The sequence below is a fragment of the Patella vulgata genome, chromosome 3, assembly GCF_932274485.2.
Source record: "Patella vulgata chromosome 3, xgPatVulg1.2, whole genome shotgun sequence".
In the NCBI taxonomy this organism is placed as follows: domain Eukaryota; kingdom Metazoa; phylum Mollusca; class Gastropoda; family Patellidae; genus Patella; species Patella vulgata.
In genome coordinates this window covers 67,996,248-68,014,478 of record NC_065881.2, presented here as the reverse complement: position 1 = coordinate 68,014,478, position 18,231 = coordinate 67,996,248, and the positions used below count along the sequence as shown (strand labels likewise).

Below are 18,231 nucleotides of genomic sequence, written 5' to 3'. Positions count from 1 at the left end.
AGGTTTTCCGAGTGATTAGCCGGCAAATAAAACTTTGGATTGTTTCTTAAAACGAAAAGAACTGTAGGAATTAAAAGACGGCTAACGTTATGCATTAAACAAAGTTTAAATGTCAAAAGAAAATCTCATTTCATATTTTATTTCTAAAACTGAATTATAATAAGAAATCTCTCAAAATGTAATTTAATTCAAACTTCGTTTCGTGTGTTATAATTTGGATAAAAGATCGTTAAATGTCAACACAATAAAGTGAAAGTATTTTTCTTATATTATTACACTGTGACTGTGTACAGTTTTGCACGTCAACACATTCTGGATCTCTGGTAATGTAGACTAGACCTACGTAACTACATGTATATTGTTTTGTTTGCAGCTTCCCCCTTACTTCTGTTCTCTCTCACAAATTGTATATGGATTTAGTGTTCTCTGAGAAGAAAAAAATAATGTTACAGTGCACCACACCAGTAATTAGGGTTAGAATTACTGTCTGATTCATCGTAAATTTTAAACGGATTTCTTCGATTATGAACAAACTACTTAACGTTGGTTATTATAAACTTACCTGTGTGTTTGTAATGAACCCCCGTTCGATAAAATCCATTGCACAACTAATTATCACAACGATGAAAACAAGTTCTCTCTTGAAAAATTGAAATATCACAAACTTTTCCCAGAGAAAAATACCGATATGGAAGATGGTTACGTCACTCTGCGGAAGATATCATTTCGTATTAGGGGTGACAGCATAGGAAATTCAAGTACAATTACGACAAGAATCCATGACCACTCGGACCAAAGATCACTCGGTTCAAGACCAGTCGGACCAAGTGATAGACCACTCAGCCCAAACAAATAGACTACTCGGACCATACAAAAAGACTATTCGGACCGAACAGAAAGACGACTCGGACCAATAATAAAATGTTGTTTTAATAAATTGATAATTGCGTTTGTTTTAATATAATTACTCGAACCAATAATAAAGTGTTATTTTAATAAATTGATAATTGTGTTTATTTTAATATGACTACTCGAACCAATAATAAAGTGTTATTTGAATAAATTGATAATTGTGTGTGTTTTAATATGACTACTCGAACTAATAATAACGTGTTGTTTGAATAAATTGATAATTGTATTCCAAATCGCAAAATATCGAGAACCACACTTGTAGTCACGTTTTAAAAAGGGGCATATAAACGTCCGGTCTTCGTATTATTATGTGCTGTTTATATTAACGCATCAAGGGCGGATAACTTGAAAACGTGTCTCCAACCCCCCCCCCCCATATATAGTAACCCAGGGGTTAGTGGGGTAGAACGGAATGAAACCACTGGGGATACCGCGAATGTGGAAAAAGTAAAATTAGGCTATCAGACAAGAACAGTATACCCGTATATGTAGAAACTGTCAAAAGTCTGGACATACCGAGTCTCATTGCAAGAGTAAAGAAAAATTAGATTGATATTTTTTTTTGGCACCATTATTAATTAATTTTAAAACTAATCGTTGATTTATTTACGTACACAAAATTGAACCAAACAACTCTAAATATAAGAATTCCGTATAAGAATTATTTGCTTCCTTGTATTGTGATTTAATAGTAAATAAATAGCATATTGTCTAGCCTTATAATATAATTTAATTGGTCCGACTGGTCTTGTTTTGGTCCGACTGGTCTTAGTCCGAGTAGTCTTTGGTCCGAGTGGTCTGGATACCTACGACAATTGGCATTGAGTTTGAGCGTTCGCACACATAACTACCCGCATTCCTGTATTTAGTTACCGTCTTTTACATTCTAGTAAAATCTCTACAAATTTTATAGCTTTACTTTTTGAAATATTTTGTTCTAATTATTTGATTAGCGACTCGGATGGGATTATTTACTTTTGAACACGCATGTCGCACAAACACAACTATACATTCGTTTTACGGGCTTTATCACACTTCGGTCAAAACTGTCGAATCGAGAATTAATGTTCCGCTTCTTACAGGGTCATACGGGCTTAGTAGCATTATATACCCACCCGGGCACCCAATACGGCAATAGACACGCTGAGGGCTGCCGCAACACGCTTAAAGATGTTACTGAAGCGGTTATTATTCGATCGAAAGAATGCGTATAAAATTAAAAATACACTCAGAGAATTCGGAGGTAAGCTTCATGATCCTTGTTAAATTATTTATAACATAAAGAAGATAGGATATTTATAGTTTATTTATGACTTTATTTTTACGAGTATCCGTGCAATCAGTGATATTTTAATTGTGAAGAAAATTTGATAGACTGGCGATCAATGGTTTCCATATAAATCTCCTATGTAATTGCCTTCAATTGATATTTTTCGTCGCCCAAACCCATATACGATCAAAATGATAGCGCTGTCAAACTATCTTTCAATGTTAACCAACCCCCGCAACAGGTATATTGGATTCAACCAATACGTCACGAAGACATTGCTGACATCGACTCTGTCGAAATTACAAGTAAATTTTCAAATTTTTCAAGAGAGAAATTGTTCTCATCGTTGTGATAATTAGTTGTGCAATGGATTTTATCGAACGGGAGTTCATTACAAACACACAGGTAAGTTTATAATAACCAAAGTTAAGTAGTTTGTTCATAATCGAAGAAATCCGTTTAAAATTTACGATGAATCAGACAGTAGGATTGCAATTAGGGTTAGGGTAGGGGTATGCTATTAGGTGTCGGGCTCTGGGGGGGGGGGGAGGATTGTAGGGGTAGAAAAGTCTGTGAGGTGGAGGCGGAGTCTGAAGACAAGTTACAACTACTGGTGTACTGAAACATCAATACCCGAACTGATGTAGCCTATACATATATATCATTCAATCAAGGCTCGCGCAGCACACAAATTTGATCTCCAAGTACAAATGAGGACAGTAATCCTACCATTCATTGGGCTGAAAGATTTAAAAGCAAGCTTCTCAGTTTAAGCAAGTGGACAAATTTATTTCATATTTACATGGCAGCTCTACAGTGTACACCGTGAAAACTACACAGCTGAGGCAAGCAAAGACTTTTGTGGATATGGATAGACACTGGCGATTTTATGGTCAGAGGTTTCAATAAACTCAACAAACTCAACCTTTCTTGACAATAGGTTGAGTGGAACTTGTGGCATGAGCTGTTACAAAAACACACCACTACACCTTTACTCAAACACGTCATTTAGTTGATTTATTTTAATTGTATGTCTCTTTCATTATTCATAATTGGTGAAATTATAATTAGTATTTAATCATTGATTTCATAAATTATATTCCTTTAATGAAAGACCACCTCAAGTTGGGATGTGTCCTATCACCATTCAGTTGTTTGAGTAAAGAGATTTTGTTTGTGCCATCAATCTATTAGTGACTTCTATTACGAGAGATAAAATACTGACTGATGTGATCCGTGAATTCGCTCTCCAGTAGCAATATGCAACCCAGAGGTAATTTCTTCAAAAAATTTCAAAAGTTAGAAGAAAGTTATATAGTGTGTTCAAATCAATCTAATATTCCATCAGTCATCCTCTCCTATCTTAGTAGAAATGTTATGGTTCTCTGAGAACTGGGCGTCACAGGTGACCTGTACGATTGTTATTAACCCTAACTTTAAGGATGTACATGTAGAAAAACTAGCCTTTGACAATGCTACTGTTGTTGGCTTACCCTAATTTTATCAATGCTTGTGATATTTATTTAATGCATTTGTGTTTACTGTTCATCAACAAATCGCCACATTTTATAGATTGGTTGTCTATCTTTTAACATCGTAAATATAATGGCTCCAAAATAGGTGAATCTCAAACCAATTCTCCTTTTTGTTGTTACCTGTGTGTACTATTTAACCCATTGATTTTTAGATAAACTTTAGATAAGATTTCTAACAAATCACATCTTTAATTTATCTATTTGTAGAAAACTAGTGAATTACACAGATCAAGACAAAAAAAAACTCTAAATGAGTGGTGTTTTAAAATTGAGAATTGGTAAATTATTGAGTGGCTGTACAAGAAAATGGCAGACAGCTTCCTTGAGTTATAAACATACAAAATTACACTATAAAAAAAACAAATTTGGTAAGAACTTTTTAAAACACAAAATTAAATTATAAAAAAAAAAAACAGATTTGGAAAAAACTTTTTTAATCTACCTAATAAGATAATAATATGAGCTGAGGATGTAAAATAAATATATTAGATGTGAACTTTCCCAATAAATATGAAGTGATATTTCAGGTTTTTCACTTCAGAATTTTGACACATTTTGTCTTGTTTAGCAAGATTTGTCTTCTCAAAGAATATGATAATTTTTAGTATTGTCCCAATTTTTTTGTATTAATCTTAAAATACAATACACACACGGGTAGTTGCTAAAACCTACTGTGCCCTATTGTTTCCTAAAATAATATGTTTTTATTTTGCTATGAATTACAGCTGTGGTGACAGTTATTGTAACAGTTTTAACTTGGTATGTTTTTCAACAAAGTTTATAAAATCTCTGTTTTTAAAAGAATATGTATACCAATAATTTTATCAATTAGAGTTCAGTGAATATTCAAATATTCCAACATTTTCCAAAGATTGTTTGCTAAATTTTATACCCAAGTATTTGCTAGGACAGACAAAATTACAGCTGTTGGTGAAAATAAAATTTAATTGAAAATTGTATTATATATAAATAGATTTAGAAGTTTAATTAAAAGTAAAGACTGTTGAAATAATTGATTATTATTACTGTTTATTGTAGTGGAACATTAATATGTGTTGAAATTTCTGCATTGAATAGAAAGTTATCAACTGCAACAAATGTATTTGAAGTGGACAGAAATTTAGGACAATATATCTCTTTGTTTGATACTGATTTCAGTACAGAAGGTAATTCTTTTATTCCAATTATCTACCCAGACCCTAAATTTGAATAAATGAAAATCATTACTATAATAAATTTATCAATTACAAGTGCTCTGGTAATTTAAAAATATTACTGAAATCATGCCTTTAAGTTACACAATTCTTGATAACTGCAATAATAAAACAAAATCATAGACAGTATAAAGAATACATAATCCCAGCACAGAATCAAGAATCAAAATTATTTGTTCCCCAATATGAAAAAAGTCCTTACCCTTGATAAATAAGACTATCTTATGTAAACGTTAACCCTAAATTTTCTATTTTAGAGTTTAGAAAAAAATGGAAAGCATCATTAGATTTGGAGAAAATTGCCAAAGGTAGGCTACTGATATTATTACCAGGTATGCTTGTATTAATGTATAAAAATGAACCTGGTAAAGTATTTAATAAATGTGAAAATCATCTTTAAATAGTATATATTATTTCAAGAACCATTCAAGAATACTCTGAAAATCAAAATGTTTGTAACATGATTTCTTATAAAAATGCTTTCTTTTCAAACGTGTAAAAATTAACAAAATGATGAGATCATTAATTTACTATGCTAACAGTTAAGTAAACAGTTAAAGGGCATTAGGTAAGATTAGATAAAGAGCTGACAGCTCTCGCTATAATAGTTAAAAAATAGATAATGGAAACAGAATATGCTGAAAATTTCAGTCAATTTGCTTCACTCTGAACCAGGATTTTAGCAATTAAATTTTAGGCTACCCTTGAACGTCATTATTAACTTTGGTGCGATAATAAACCAAGTCTCGATTATCCATTTTCACGTGATTATCCATTATCGATCACAAAATGTATTCAAATCCACTAAATATCGCAGGCTAACGATGGCATCGAGAGTTGATTATGGTCTGGATATGTTAATTAATGTCTAATTAATAATTTAGATAACATTTCAGGCCTAAAGAAAGACCTGCAATAGGCAGATTTAGCTCTTGCATAATGCACGTTTAAGGAAAAAGATAATAATTAATTTTACTTGAGTAAAGTAGCCACAACTCTTATTTTCCAGAACCCTGGTTTTCATGGCTCCAGTCAAGAAGTACAGATCCCTGGCGTCTGTTAAATCTGGCCAGATCAGACGATCAATATGTTCGTCACTTAGGAGTACAAGCATTAGCTGATAGAGATGATTGGGAAGGTAGATATTTCATATACATGTACTGTAATCAACTTATTGAGTGCACATACTCTAATGAGCACATATATATAATTCCACCACCTAGAAATATTTATGACACTGAAAATTGAGTGGTTTTTTGATATTTTAACCCCAAGGCTTGTTTTTTGTATACAGTAGAAACACATTAAAACTGTGACATACACTGTATTCAAATGGTTATTTTCATCGAAAATCATGAGAGTATGGTCACACATGTAGTTGGGTATATTATATATGTAGTATATATTGTAAGACAGAACATAATCTGTGATTATTGTAATATTTTGTTTTATTACATAATCTACAATACAGAACATCTTCTCTATTTCTACACTTAATTGAAAATTTGTAAATTATTCAGATAATTTTGAAAATAATGGGCTAAATATGTATAAAACAATTTTAATTGTGTTTAGTCAAATTTTTCTTGGTTTTAAATGGATCTTCTTGTTTCAGATTTCCAATATAGAAATATAGCTCAAGCTGCAGATTGTAGAACATTGGTTGGTTTAGCAAGATCACCAGACATAGATTTACGTTTCTTTCTACCTCCGCCAAAACAATATAAACCTCAGGTAAATACAGTAGTAGCTTTAATTTTTGAAGTGAATAAGAATGGAATAGGGTTTGATCATTCAACACACTGAGAACTATCTACTTTGAGAATAGATCTCTATTCTGAATGGCTGCCGTATTCTAAAATTAGTATTCTAGTTTGTAACATGGTTCTAATCCGTTTTACATCTTTCATCAACGCAAAGACTAAATAAACCTTTTCAATCTTATTAAATGGAAGCAGAATAAATACATTTCAAAATTTTCGAACTATACTTTGTGCTTTCGGCTAAAATCATCGATAAAAGAATTAAAATGTTGGTCAACCAACTTTGTGTCTATTCTCTGTCTGTACTATTTGTAGACAGATTGTGTAGCTTTCATATGGGGGTTTAATCATTAAACTTTAATGTCGTGTGAACAGAATACTATGGTGATGTTTGCCTGAAGGTTCTTTTCAGTTCAAGCCAGGATTCGCAACCTGATCAAGATACCAATATCCTACATCTCCAATACGGCAACCACAATTTGAGAAAGTACAGAGACCCTATCTTGATTTGATATTTGTTTTTTTATTTCTTGCAATGTCTATAAGATAATGTAGTTTGTCTTGTCCGCAGGTTTATCTTGTCGGTTTTGTTTTGCGTGTAATGCAATTCTCCTGCACTTACTATTAGAGATAATCAGTCATATGTCAAGAATTGATCGCATTTTCGATCTGAAAGTAGATCTGACTCATCGGTCATTTTGCACGCTGGCAAAAAATAGCGTATTTTTCAAAACCCAATTTTCAATTGTCTAATTGGTATTAAAAATGTTTTTTTCTATAATCAGTACAGACTGTGCTAAAAGTTTTAAAGTTATTTCTGTATGTTTCAGATGAATATGTACGATGAATTAACAACTTTATTAACATCTCTTCCCGATACTGGTGTAAATAAATGTGTTAAATATTTTACACAAGTAGCTTTAAAACATGGTAAACCTCCAGATGATAAGGTAATATTTTACACAAGTAGCATTAAAATATGGTAAACCACCACATGATACGGTAATATTTTACTCGAGTAGCATTAAAATATGGTAAACCACTACATGATACGGTAATACTTGACACAAGTAGCATTAAAACATGGTAAAACACCAAATGATAAGGTAATATTTTACACAAGTAGCATTAAAACATGGTAAAACACCACATGATACGGTAATATTTTACACAAGTAGCATTAAAACATGGTAAAACACCAAATGATAGGGTAGTATTTTACACAAGTAGCATTAAAACATGGTAAAACACCAAATGATACGGTAATACTTTAAAATATGGTAAACCACTACATGATACGGTAATACTTGACACAAGTAGCATTAAAATATGGTAAAACACCAAATGATAAGGTAATATTTTACACAAGTAGCATTAAAATATGGTAAAACACCAAATGATAAGGTAATATTTTACACAAGTAGCATTAAAATATGGTAAAACACCAAATGATAAGGTAGTATTCTGCAATCTGCACAGATAGCATTAAATCATGGCAAACTACCACATGATAAGGTAGTAATTTACACAAGTATCATTCATCATAGAAAGGTAATATTTTACATATGTAGCATTAAAACATGGTGAACCAAATGACATGCAATTCTCAACAGAATTCTATGTGCATATGCTAATAGGCAAACTTCAGTGTGTGTAACTTCTTACTTAAATAGAGTGAATCGGCTATTTACACATGTAAAAATGATAATTTATATGATTTGTTCCTTAAATATTAGCTTTAATTTGTATTTTTTTTATATATATTTCTACTATTACTTTTTGTGTTGTGAATTCCGCTCCATAAGACTGTATGTATTGTTTTTTTCAATACACAGTATTGTGTAAATATTGTGATATTTATTATTGTAGGGAGGTTTTTGGAGTTTTGGTGGTCAAACACTAGCTTCACCTGATGGTAGTAATAGTTTAACAGAGAAAACTGTGGAATTGTGCAGCTTACAAGCATTAGTCAGTCATTCAACAGTAAGACTTGCATTAAAGATTTTAAACATTTAACATATCATATGTTAGTCTGTTATTTTAATCTTGAGATTCATGGATTACAATAGGATACAGGAGAGCTCATCCATGTTTAAAGTATTAAAGAGGAATTATTCAATAGCTAAATCTGTCTATTGCAGGTCTTTCTTTATGCCTTAAATGTTATATGAATCATTAATTAGACATTTATTAACTTGCCAAGACCGCATTCAACTCTTGATGCCATCGAAAGCTCAAGATTTTCAACAAATTTAAATATGATTGACAGTTAATGATTTAATTTAAAAATGAATAATCATGTCTTTTTTTATTGTTATCTTAACACTGTTCTTCTAACTGGGATAACTCGGCTCACAATGAAGTAATATGACTGAAATTTTCAATATGACAGAAATTTTTCCCTGGCTATAGCTGACTCTTATTTTAAATTCCAAGGCTTTGTTTACGAATACCCCAATGTTTACACATTGTTTACTGATTGACTAGATGCTGTTCCTTGCCAGGTCCTTTGTTCTGCTGGTTCCCCCTTGTCAGTGATGCAGGACGGAGGGCCTGACAAGGACAGCTGTCTAGTCCTTCGGATGATACGGAAAACCGAGGTCCCGTGTAAACATTGGAATGCATGTAAAAGATCCCTTGGCAGTTGGAATTCGATATAAGAGTAGGCGATAGTGCCGCTGCCCGGGCAAAATTTTCCTCATAGCACACTGTATGGCGTATGCCCGTCTTCATTAGCCCAGTATAGGAGCAGAACAGTAGGACGTTAAACCCCATTTCATTTCATTTCATTTCCTCTGTTCTGCACCACTGACATTGGGAAACCACAATGGAAAATTCTGAGAAACTTTCTTGGCATACACACACAGCGAACTCGAGACCTCCTGGTTAGCGAACCTTGATCCATCAAAGTATTGAACATTCGTTTGGCTGAAATTTGAGTTGTAAAATTACTTATTGGTATAAATATAAATTGGTAACAGCAAGTAACGTTTTTTTCATGAGAAAATGGTTGAGATCATTCTTACCCCCCCCCCCTTTTCAAATATAAACAAGGCTTTCCAGATAACAATATAAACCAAACACATTTGTCACCATAGTTGACGAATAGAACCATATATGAATCAGAATAATATTTTATCACCTGATGTCCCAACTATCTCAAAAATATGTGAACTACTAAAGGTTTTCTATGTTTGATATTTATAGGTACCTTCACATTGTATAGAGATAGTTGAAAGAGGAGGATTAGCCTTACTACAACGTATATTAGAAGATAAAGCTGACTGTATTAAAACACATATATTATTAGCTAGAATACTGTCAAATATAGCATTAGTACAAGATCTACATCAACATGTATTCATATCAGGTATGCTTAATTATTAAAATTCACTATGGTCCCTTTAATTAGACTAGTTTTTATACGTCCACATTGAAATGTGGTCGTATATTGTCGTCGCCCCCGTCCGTCCAACGATCCGGCATCCACAATTGCTTGTGGACGCTCTAGAGGCTAAAGTTAATGTCCGGTTGACTTTAAATTTATACACAGTGTTTAAGGTCATGAGATGAAAAACCCTATTCATTTTCAGTGATTTTCGATAATTACTGCCAGAGTTATGGCCCTTGATCACTTCAAAAACCTTGTGGATGCTCTAGAGGCTAAAGTTAATATCTGATTGACTTTAAATTTATACACAGTGTTTGAGGTCATGAGATGAAGAATCCTATTGATTTTCAACGATTTCAGATAATTACTGCCAGAGTTATGGCCCTTGATCACTTTGAAAAATCTTGTAACGCTCTAGAGGCTAAAGTTATCATCCGATTGACTTCAGATTGGTACACAGAGTTTAAGATCTTGATACGAACAAGTAAATTTTTATGACTTGAACAGCTAAATCCATGATATTAAAAGTTTTGTATACTAAACGTTAGCATGGGGCAGAACTTTATAAAAACCAAACAAATTCTAATGGTTTTCTGATAATTACTTCATGAGTTGTTACTCTTAATCAGATTTTAGTGTATTATAAATGTTTCATTACCGAAAAAAGTCAAAATATGCGACAACACTTGTTGACTGCATGGACGATTTAGCTACAGTGGGCATATGTTTTGTTGCCTGGCAACCTATCTTTTACAATAAAAATATTATTTTTTGTATTACCAAGGGCATAACATCCATATTACTTTACTAGTTTTTGGAATGAAATAGGATTTTATGTCTTACTTTTTTGCACCAACTGGGTGGTGTTTTTAGAGGGAAATATTGCTACAGCCTACTGTACTTTTATTTCAATTTTCAACTGTCAGAGAATCTTTTACTTGTTGCCAATGGTATACACAGGACCTCTGTTTATTGTCCTGTCCAAATGGCTAGCCACCTTTCCTTGACAGGCCTTTGCTCTTGCACCACTGACAAGACACGACGCTTGAAAACCTTAAGGAATTTTCTTTGCAAAAAACAGCATCAAACCTGTGATCACTTTGTTAGTGAGTGAGCATCATACTCATCGAGCCACCTTGATTGTCCCCCGCCTTTCGAACAAAGCAGGGGACTATTAAAATGGGTTCGTCCTTCCAATATATATTCAAATTTAATGTTTGATTTCTTCCAGGATGGGTAACAATTTTAGCAAAGTGGTTGAAATCTGAAAATTGGATTTTAGCAACAGTGGCAGCCAAAGCACTGTATAATTTAGACCAGGATTATACATCTAGTCAATTAGAGGAAGGAGTTTACGTATTTCATCCTTTGCATAGAACAAGGTATGTATGAGTATGCCATATTTCTAGGTCTAGAGAGAGATTAACATCTACAAACTAGGTCATTTTGGGACTAACACATGGTTCAATTTTATTTCAATGATTCACTTGTGCATAGTTTTCTTTAGTAATGAGAGGAAACCAGAGACACCCACAAGGTTGGACATATTATAGAACAGTGTTAAATATTAATATTTTATCTGTATGTGTATTTAAAGGTCCAATCTCAATTATATATTGGAGAATGCTTAATTTTGTGTTAAAGCTCTTAAAATCTTCTACCTTAAGGCTGAGCATCTAACCCAATAAACGTGATACATTTTCAAACAACTTAAACCCGTCGGTCTTCATCTGGAAATGGAGACCGGTGTCCCATGCTGTAATATAAAAAAAAACACGTGTTGGTGAAATTTACCGTTCGTTATCAAGTACGCACATGGGCCATGCACTGTTTAGACCTCTAAAGGAATGATTATAGACTATCAGTTCACCCAACAAAAAGATTGACCCGAAATCTTAAAACGATCACGTGTCCTGGATAAGCATTTTTGTTGTTCACGTCCAAACGACTAATATTTTGAGCTGAAATTTTCGAGACAAGTTAAATAAATTCTGAGTACGTATAAAAGTTAAGCTTCACAATACCGTTCCTCGATATTGTGAAGCTTAACTTTCATACGTACTCAGAATTTATTTCTGAGACTCTGTTAAAACCAGGATGGTCCCTTTAATGTATATTACAGATCAGTATTAAATGCCGATATTGTATTTGTACATGGTGTATTAGGATGGTCCCTTTAATGTATATTACAGATCAGTATTAAATGCCGATATTGTATTTGTACATGGTGTATTAGGAGGATCATTTAGATCCTGGAGACAACGAGATATACCTGATAATCAAATAATTCCAGGAGAAAATAGAACGTCTTGTTGGCCGAAGGTAGGTAAAAATAAACTGCTGGTATGTAGGATTGATATTCCAATGTAAATTCTACATACATGTTTAAAAAATGTGAGTTGCCCATATTACTGAGTTCAATTTATGAGGAATATAGAAGAAAAAAATTGGTTCTTTTAATATGTGGTTGTATAAGTGAGTTGCCCGTAATACTGAGTTGGTCATTAAGCGGTACTTCACTGTATTTGAAAAGAAACTTTATTCAATTATTGAACCATGAAATTTTACTTAGAGTGTACATCAATGTTGGAATAAGGCATTCTGTAATTGATTAATAAATGGTTGTAACATCTGGTTTACTATAGTTTTCTCTTATAGCTTCAATAAATTAATGAAACAACCTATCCCAGGGCTTTCACTTCAAAGTTTTGCCTGTCTGTCTGTATTGATATATTTTGTTTACCTCTGATTAGCAAGATATTTTTTTTACCAAAGTACCAGTATACCGTTTTACCGTTATCCCTATGTTTCAATATATTTATTTAGTGTTTGTAGTTTTGACAAAATGGTTGCATTGTGGTAACCAGAGCACTTATTTATTCGAGACTTAGCTTTCCTATTTTTAAATTAAATTTTTAAATGGTGAACCGTTCTAATCTAGTTAAAATCTCGAGTATCCAATGCAATCGAGAGTTGATTATGGTCTTATTAATAAATGCCTAATTAATCATTTATTTAACATTTAAGGCCCAAAGAAAGACCTGCAATAGGCATATTTAGCTCTTACATAATGCATGTTTAACTGTGTTTATTGCAAATTGCCTGACATAAAAATTTCCCAGGTGGTCAATTTTACGCCCAGTTAATCAAGTCTGGCAAATATTACTGAAACGAGAGCCCAGTCATGCCCTTTCCTATTGCATTAATTATTTGGTATGTCGGACTTGTAAATGTTTTTTTTTCCTTAGTTTAAAGGAACCCTAATTTGAACTTGTTCCAAGGGTCCTGATTACCGTCAGAAATAATTTTCTATTTCGACATTACTATTATATATTCTAGGACTGGCTAGCGAAAGATATGAAACGAGTAAGAATAGTTAGTCTAGATTATGATACCCATCTATCAGAATGGTATTCTACATGTCCTCATGATATAGAAAAGTAAGTAGAATTACTTTCTACATAGGTGTATGTTTTCTGTCCAATAAATAAAGAAAATTTCATATCAAAACTGTTTATTATTATGTACATGTATGGCCATGCATGAATTGCCTACATTTTATATTGGAGAATATTGTTGCCTTGTCAGAGATGAAACATCATTTATTGTTTAATTAGATGAGTATTTTGACCAAATTTGATAGTGAACATTGTCTGCTCAGGTATGGAGCATGACTATTCGGATTCTAATTGAGTATGAGTTTTGAAACTTGATGTATATCTTCATATTTTACCTTTCAATGATAAGTAATCCTTTAGAGGCACTTCTGCCCTTTCACAATGGTGCTGGTACTACTATGTTTCGTGTTTAAGTCTACAGAAACAATTTTGCAAAATTTACAAAATTAAGGCCATATTCTCATTATTATTCTTGTTTGTATACAGAAGATCTTTAGTAAAGAGAGCAGAAGAAATGATAGAAAAATTAAGAAAAGCTGGTGTAGGTGATAGACCTATTATATGGGCAGGTCATTCTCTAGGAGGTAAGAAATACTCTATTGTACTTGTATATGGACAGGTCATTTTCTATTGATCTATTCTCATTATTTTGGTTGAATGGAGTTCTTAAAGTGAATTTTTGGGTAGTGAACCATTTATTTCAGGTGAAATGTATAAAAGTATTATTTTCCTTAAGTAAAATAAGATAGTTGTACTGTTCACATATTAATATAAAGATTTATATATAACCATAATGTGATTATGACCACATTTAGGGTGCTTATTCATTGTAACCACTTACAATTACCAAAGCTTTTAAAGTTAAAGGACGAAGACAACTGGGTGATGGTATAATACTTTTTCTTTGTTAGACCTTTCTGTTTTCAGAGTAAAAACAGTAGATTTCAATCAATTACTGTACAAACCTACTCATTTGCTTCATCCCAAGATATACCAATATTTTTTAATTCAAAGTCCAGAATCTTCAGTCCATCACTGGGTGTCCTCTGTTTTGCTTTCCTTTTTGTTACATTTTAGTGCCTAATATGGGCTTCTTGGGTGGTTGCAGCAGCACAAGGTATGTCTAATCCATCATCACTTGCATTCATTTCAGGATTCATGGTGTAATTAATTCATCAGTATTCAGCTTTTTATGATATGAAACAGGAAGAATAAAACGAATGTGTTGTATATAATTTATCTTATATTTAATGTGTTTAATTATTTCAGGTTTATTAATAAAACAGATGTTATCATTAGCTATAGATGATGATAAATATAGTTGTATTAAAGATCAAACTCAGGGTATTATATTCTATGGTGTACCACATTATGGTTCCCCTCTAGCCAACATATCTAATCAAAAAGCTGCTTATATTCTCTTACCATCTATAGAGGTACAAGACTTAAAACCACGTAAGTCTCACCAGATCATGTTATTTTTACTATTTCTTCTATCACTAAATAAAACATGCTGCCTGACGTTTTGTTGTAAACAATTCACAAGACAGTCTTATTGACTGTAGTAGTAGCTTATTAAGTTTGTTGTTAATGAAGTCATGCTGTTGTCTAAACAAACAGATTATTGGTCTTGCTTATCAAGACTTCTGGTTCAGAAATAAAGTATGGGAGTGGAAACATGACTTTTTGTTGACACAATAATTATCATGCAGAAGTTCTAAAAGAGGATTGTTACATTTTTTTCTTTTGTTTACAGATTCTCAAAATCTTGAATTTTTACAATCAAGATTTATAGATTTTATGAAATCCAGATCCATACCTTGTTTAGCATTTGGTGAAACTAAGAAAACCTATGTTAAAAAGTTGTTTTCAATGTTACAAGTTGTACCACTAGAATCAAGTAGTAAGTTATATGTATTATATATATATATATCAATCAATATATCTCATTACTGAAACCTTTGTAACTTATGGGTCACAAAAATTGAATAGGGTATAAAGATTAGAAAATAAACTCCTGATTTTAATCATATTTTCATAGTACCATATTTTCCAACAAACTGGATGGTAGTACGTATAAGACACATAAAAATATAAAGGTCTAATGTTTAGGGTAGACCATACAATGAACACTTCTTCTTTAGGAGAGAGCCAGCCACATTGGCACACTGAGTTACAATAAGATGCTGCAGGATATTTCATTGTGATTTCCTTTGATCAGTTGGCAGGACGGAGGGTATGGCAAGGAACAGTATCTAGTTGGTATTGAGGTCCTGTGTTCACATTGACGTGCACGTAAAAGAGTCCTTGACAGTTGGGATTTGATAAAGAGTAGCACCACATGGTGTGTGCCCATCTACATTAACACAGATGGTGCAGAAATAGAAAGATTTGATATAAGAATAAAGTTATTCTATGTGGAAACCTTTATAATAATAGATATTTTTTTAAATTTATAAAAGCACGAACTTCTCAAAAATGTAAGAACTAGTATCAGATTTTACATAGAGTAAACATACCCTTCCTGTTAACCTACACGATATCTGTAACATTTATAGCTAAATTAGAACCATAATTTGTTCTTGATTTCAGAAGCTGTTGCTATGTTTGTTGACATTATTATTATATATTATTATAGATCCTGGTTATGGTGAATTTTATCCGGTAGATGCTGATCATATAGGTGTATGTAAACCAGATAATACAGATTGTGATGTTTATATATTAACTTTACAGTTTATAAGAAGATGTCTTCTACAAGCTAAAGTAGAGAATTATCTAAAGGATAGTTTAAAACGTACTGGGCCCAAACCATTATGAACTGAGTTAATGTTGGTCATAATTAAAGTATTAAAAGGTGAACTGTTATATTCAAAAACATAGCAAATTATTTGTTCCAAATTGACAGAATTGCAATCAATTGACAAAATTGCTATCAATTGACAAAATTGCTATCAATTGTCACAGAATTTAGTCCAGACAGCCTCCAGAACTGATCAGTTTGAGTAGAATTAAATACATCAAATTTGTTTAAGCCGTCATTGTTGATTGATATATTTTCTTATTCAGATAGCCCATGCATTTTAGCTTTAAATACATTTTTATACATTTGTTCTAAAGATTTAATTTAATGATCTCTTGTCATGACAAAATTTTTACTAACTACCGGTAAGCAGATTCTACTGTATTTGTTTGTTAGATGATCTGTTTATTTTTATACTGTAAAAAAATCTAACAGCTTTTTACTGTGAGAAAGTATTTGTTAATTTTATTTTTAAAATTTCTGATCAGTAGTAAGTTATATCTCTTATTAATTTGTTACTGTAGAGAATCTGATTTCCAAACCATTTTCACAAATTACTTTGTTAAAGAAAGAGTCTTCTTTTTTTTCTTTTTTTTTTTTTTGCCTTATGATAAAAAATCATTTACTTCCCTTATTTTATTATACACCCACATTTAATGTGAAATAATATTGTCATCACCTTCATCTGGTGTCCGTCTACAATTACTTTACAGATTTTTTAATGTTAAAAGCTTGAGAATATTGGACAGGAAAAGTCCTAGATGGAAGTAAGATTAATTTGGGCCGAAGTGTGAATTTTTTCTATTGCAAATAATTAAGTTTTATTACTCCATTTGCATTCAATTTATGGAATTTCAAAATTATTCATAAGTTTCAAATGCTTTTTTGCAGAGTTCTCTTTCCGTTCACATTTTGACTGCTAAAGCTTGAGATGGAGTTCATAGTGTTTTGGGTCTCTTTTATTCCAATTCGCCAAGGGCGTGCACGGGCAGCAACTGCACGCTGTGAGTGTCTAGGGCGCGAAGCACACAGCAGGGGCTCTGGGTGACCTCTCTTGAAAATTTTTTTGAAATATAGAAGCCCAAAAATGCCAGTGATCTAGACAAGAATCCGGATCTAAAGTGCACTCCCTGGATCCAGATAAGGTGCGTGGGGGGGCTGCTTGGCACTAGATCCGCCCTTGATTCCCCCTGCAGGATTTAGGTTGTACAGTTGACTTTACTGATGAGGGCGACAAGCCCAGTCCACATTTATATATACATGTATACCCGGGTGATTCATTATGAGTTTTTTAGCAGTTGATTTTAATTATGTGTGAAAGATACAGGAAGTAATTTCAGTTTGTGTGATACAGTAGATGTTTAGTTGTTTTATTATAAATTATATTTATGATTGTTAAATTTGTGATTTATTAAATATTAAACCAAATAAAAATATTAAATTTTTTATTACCTGTTAAGATTTTATGTTTTGTTGTCTGCTTTTAAAGGGTAATAGATCTGATAATTACCATAGATCTCTCAGTTTATTTCTTGCTTTTCCAATTTCTAAAGAAGTCTGAATCAATATTCATTAAAACTGAAATGGGTTGACTTGAAATCAGGGGCGGATTGGGCGCCCGATCGCCCGAAGGGCCGGTCGGACAAAAAACGAAAAAAATATTTTTGTCCAATTCGTCTAAAAAACCTTTTTTCTGCTGAATATTATATGGGGGACGATGATGATCATGTTGTATATGGCCGGTGGCTTTAACGGGCCACCACGCCATCACTGGAGTCTGGAATGGGCTGGTATAATAGACTTTCTGGGCTGGGTGTGGGCCGGTATTCGGAATCTTGCAATGGGGATTCCGAATATCATCCGAAAATTTCATCGGATTCACCCGACACTGTCGCCCGCAAATTTACTAATTATTAAGTCAACCTGCACCCTGTTTGTGGGGATA

The 18,231-nt window shown here is 32.7% G+C and overlaps 1 protein-coding gene across 3 annotated transcripts; it reads left to right on the top strand.

The window, feature by feature from the left end:
• The first annotated feature begins 219 nt into the window (after positions 1-219).
• Positions 220-17,683, top strand: LOC126815693 (protein SERAC1). Of its 3 annotated transcripts, none has more exons than XM_050541566.2 (18): positions 220-323; positions 3,297-3,455; positions 3,925-4,085; positions 4,443-4,476; positions 4,756-4,883; positions 5,189-5,239; positions 5,941-6,069; positions 6,547-6,665; positions 7,525-7,644; positions 8,564-8,677; positions 9,902-10,064; positions 11,317-11,467; positions 12,278-12,407; positions 13,425-13,525; positions 13,970-14,067; positions 14,753-14,938; positions 15,240-15,386; positions 16,122-17,683. In XM_050541566.2, the coding sequence occupies exons 3-18, from the start codon at positions 3,968-3,970 to the stop codon at positions 16,301-16,303; spliced, it is 1,971 nt and encodes a 656-aa protein (XP_050397523.1). In that variant the 5' UTR covers positions 220-323; positions 3,297-3,455; positions 3,925-3,967; the 3' UTR covers positions 16,304-17,683. The 3 variants fall into 3 exon arrangements, with proteins under 3 accessions (XP_050397523.1, XP_050397524.1, XP_050397521.1); XM_050541564.2 differs by having other exon boundaries at positions 254-323; positions 2,992-3,455; XM_050541567.2 differs by lacking the exon at positions 3,297-3,455 and having other exon boundaries at positions 235-323.
• The last annotated feature ends 548 nt before the right edge of the window (positions 17,684-18,231 follow it).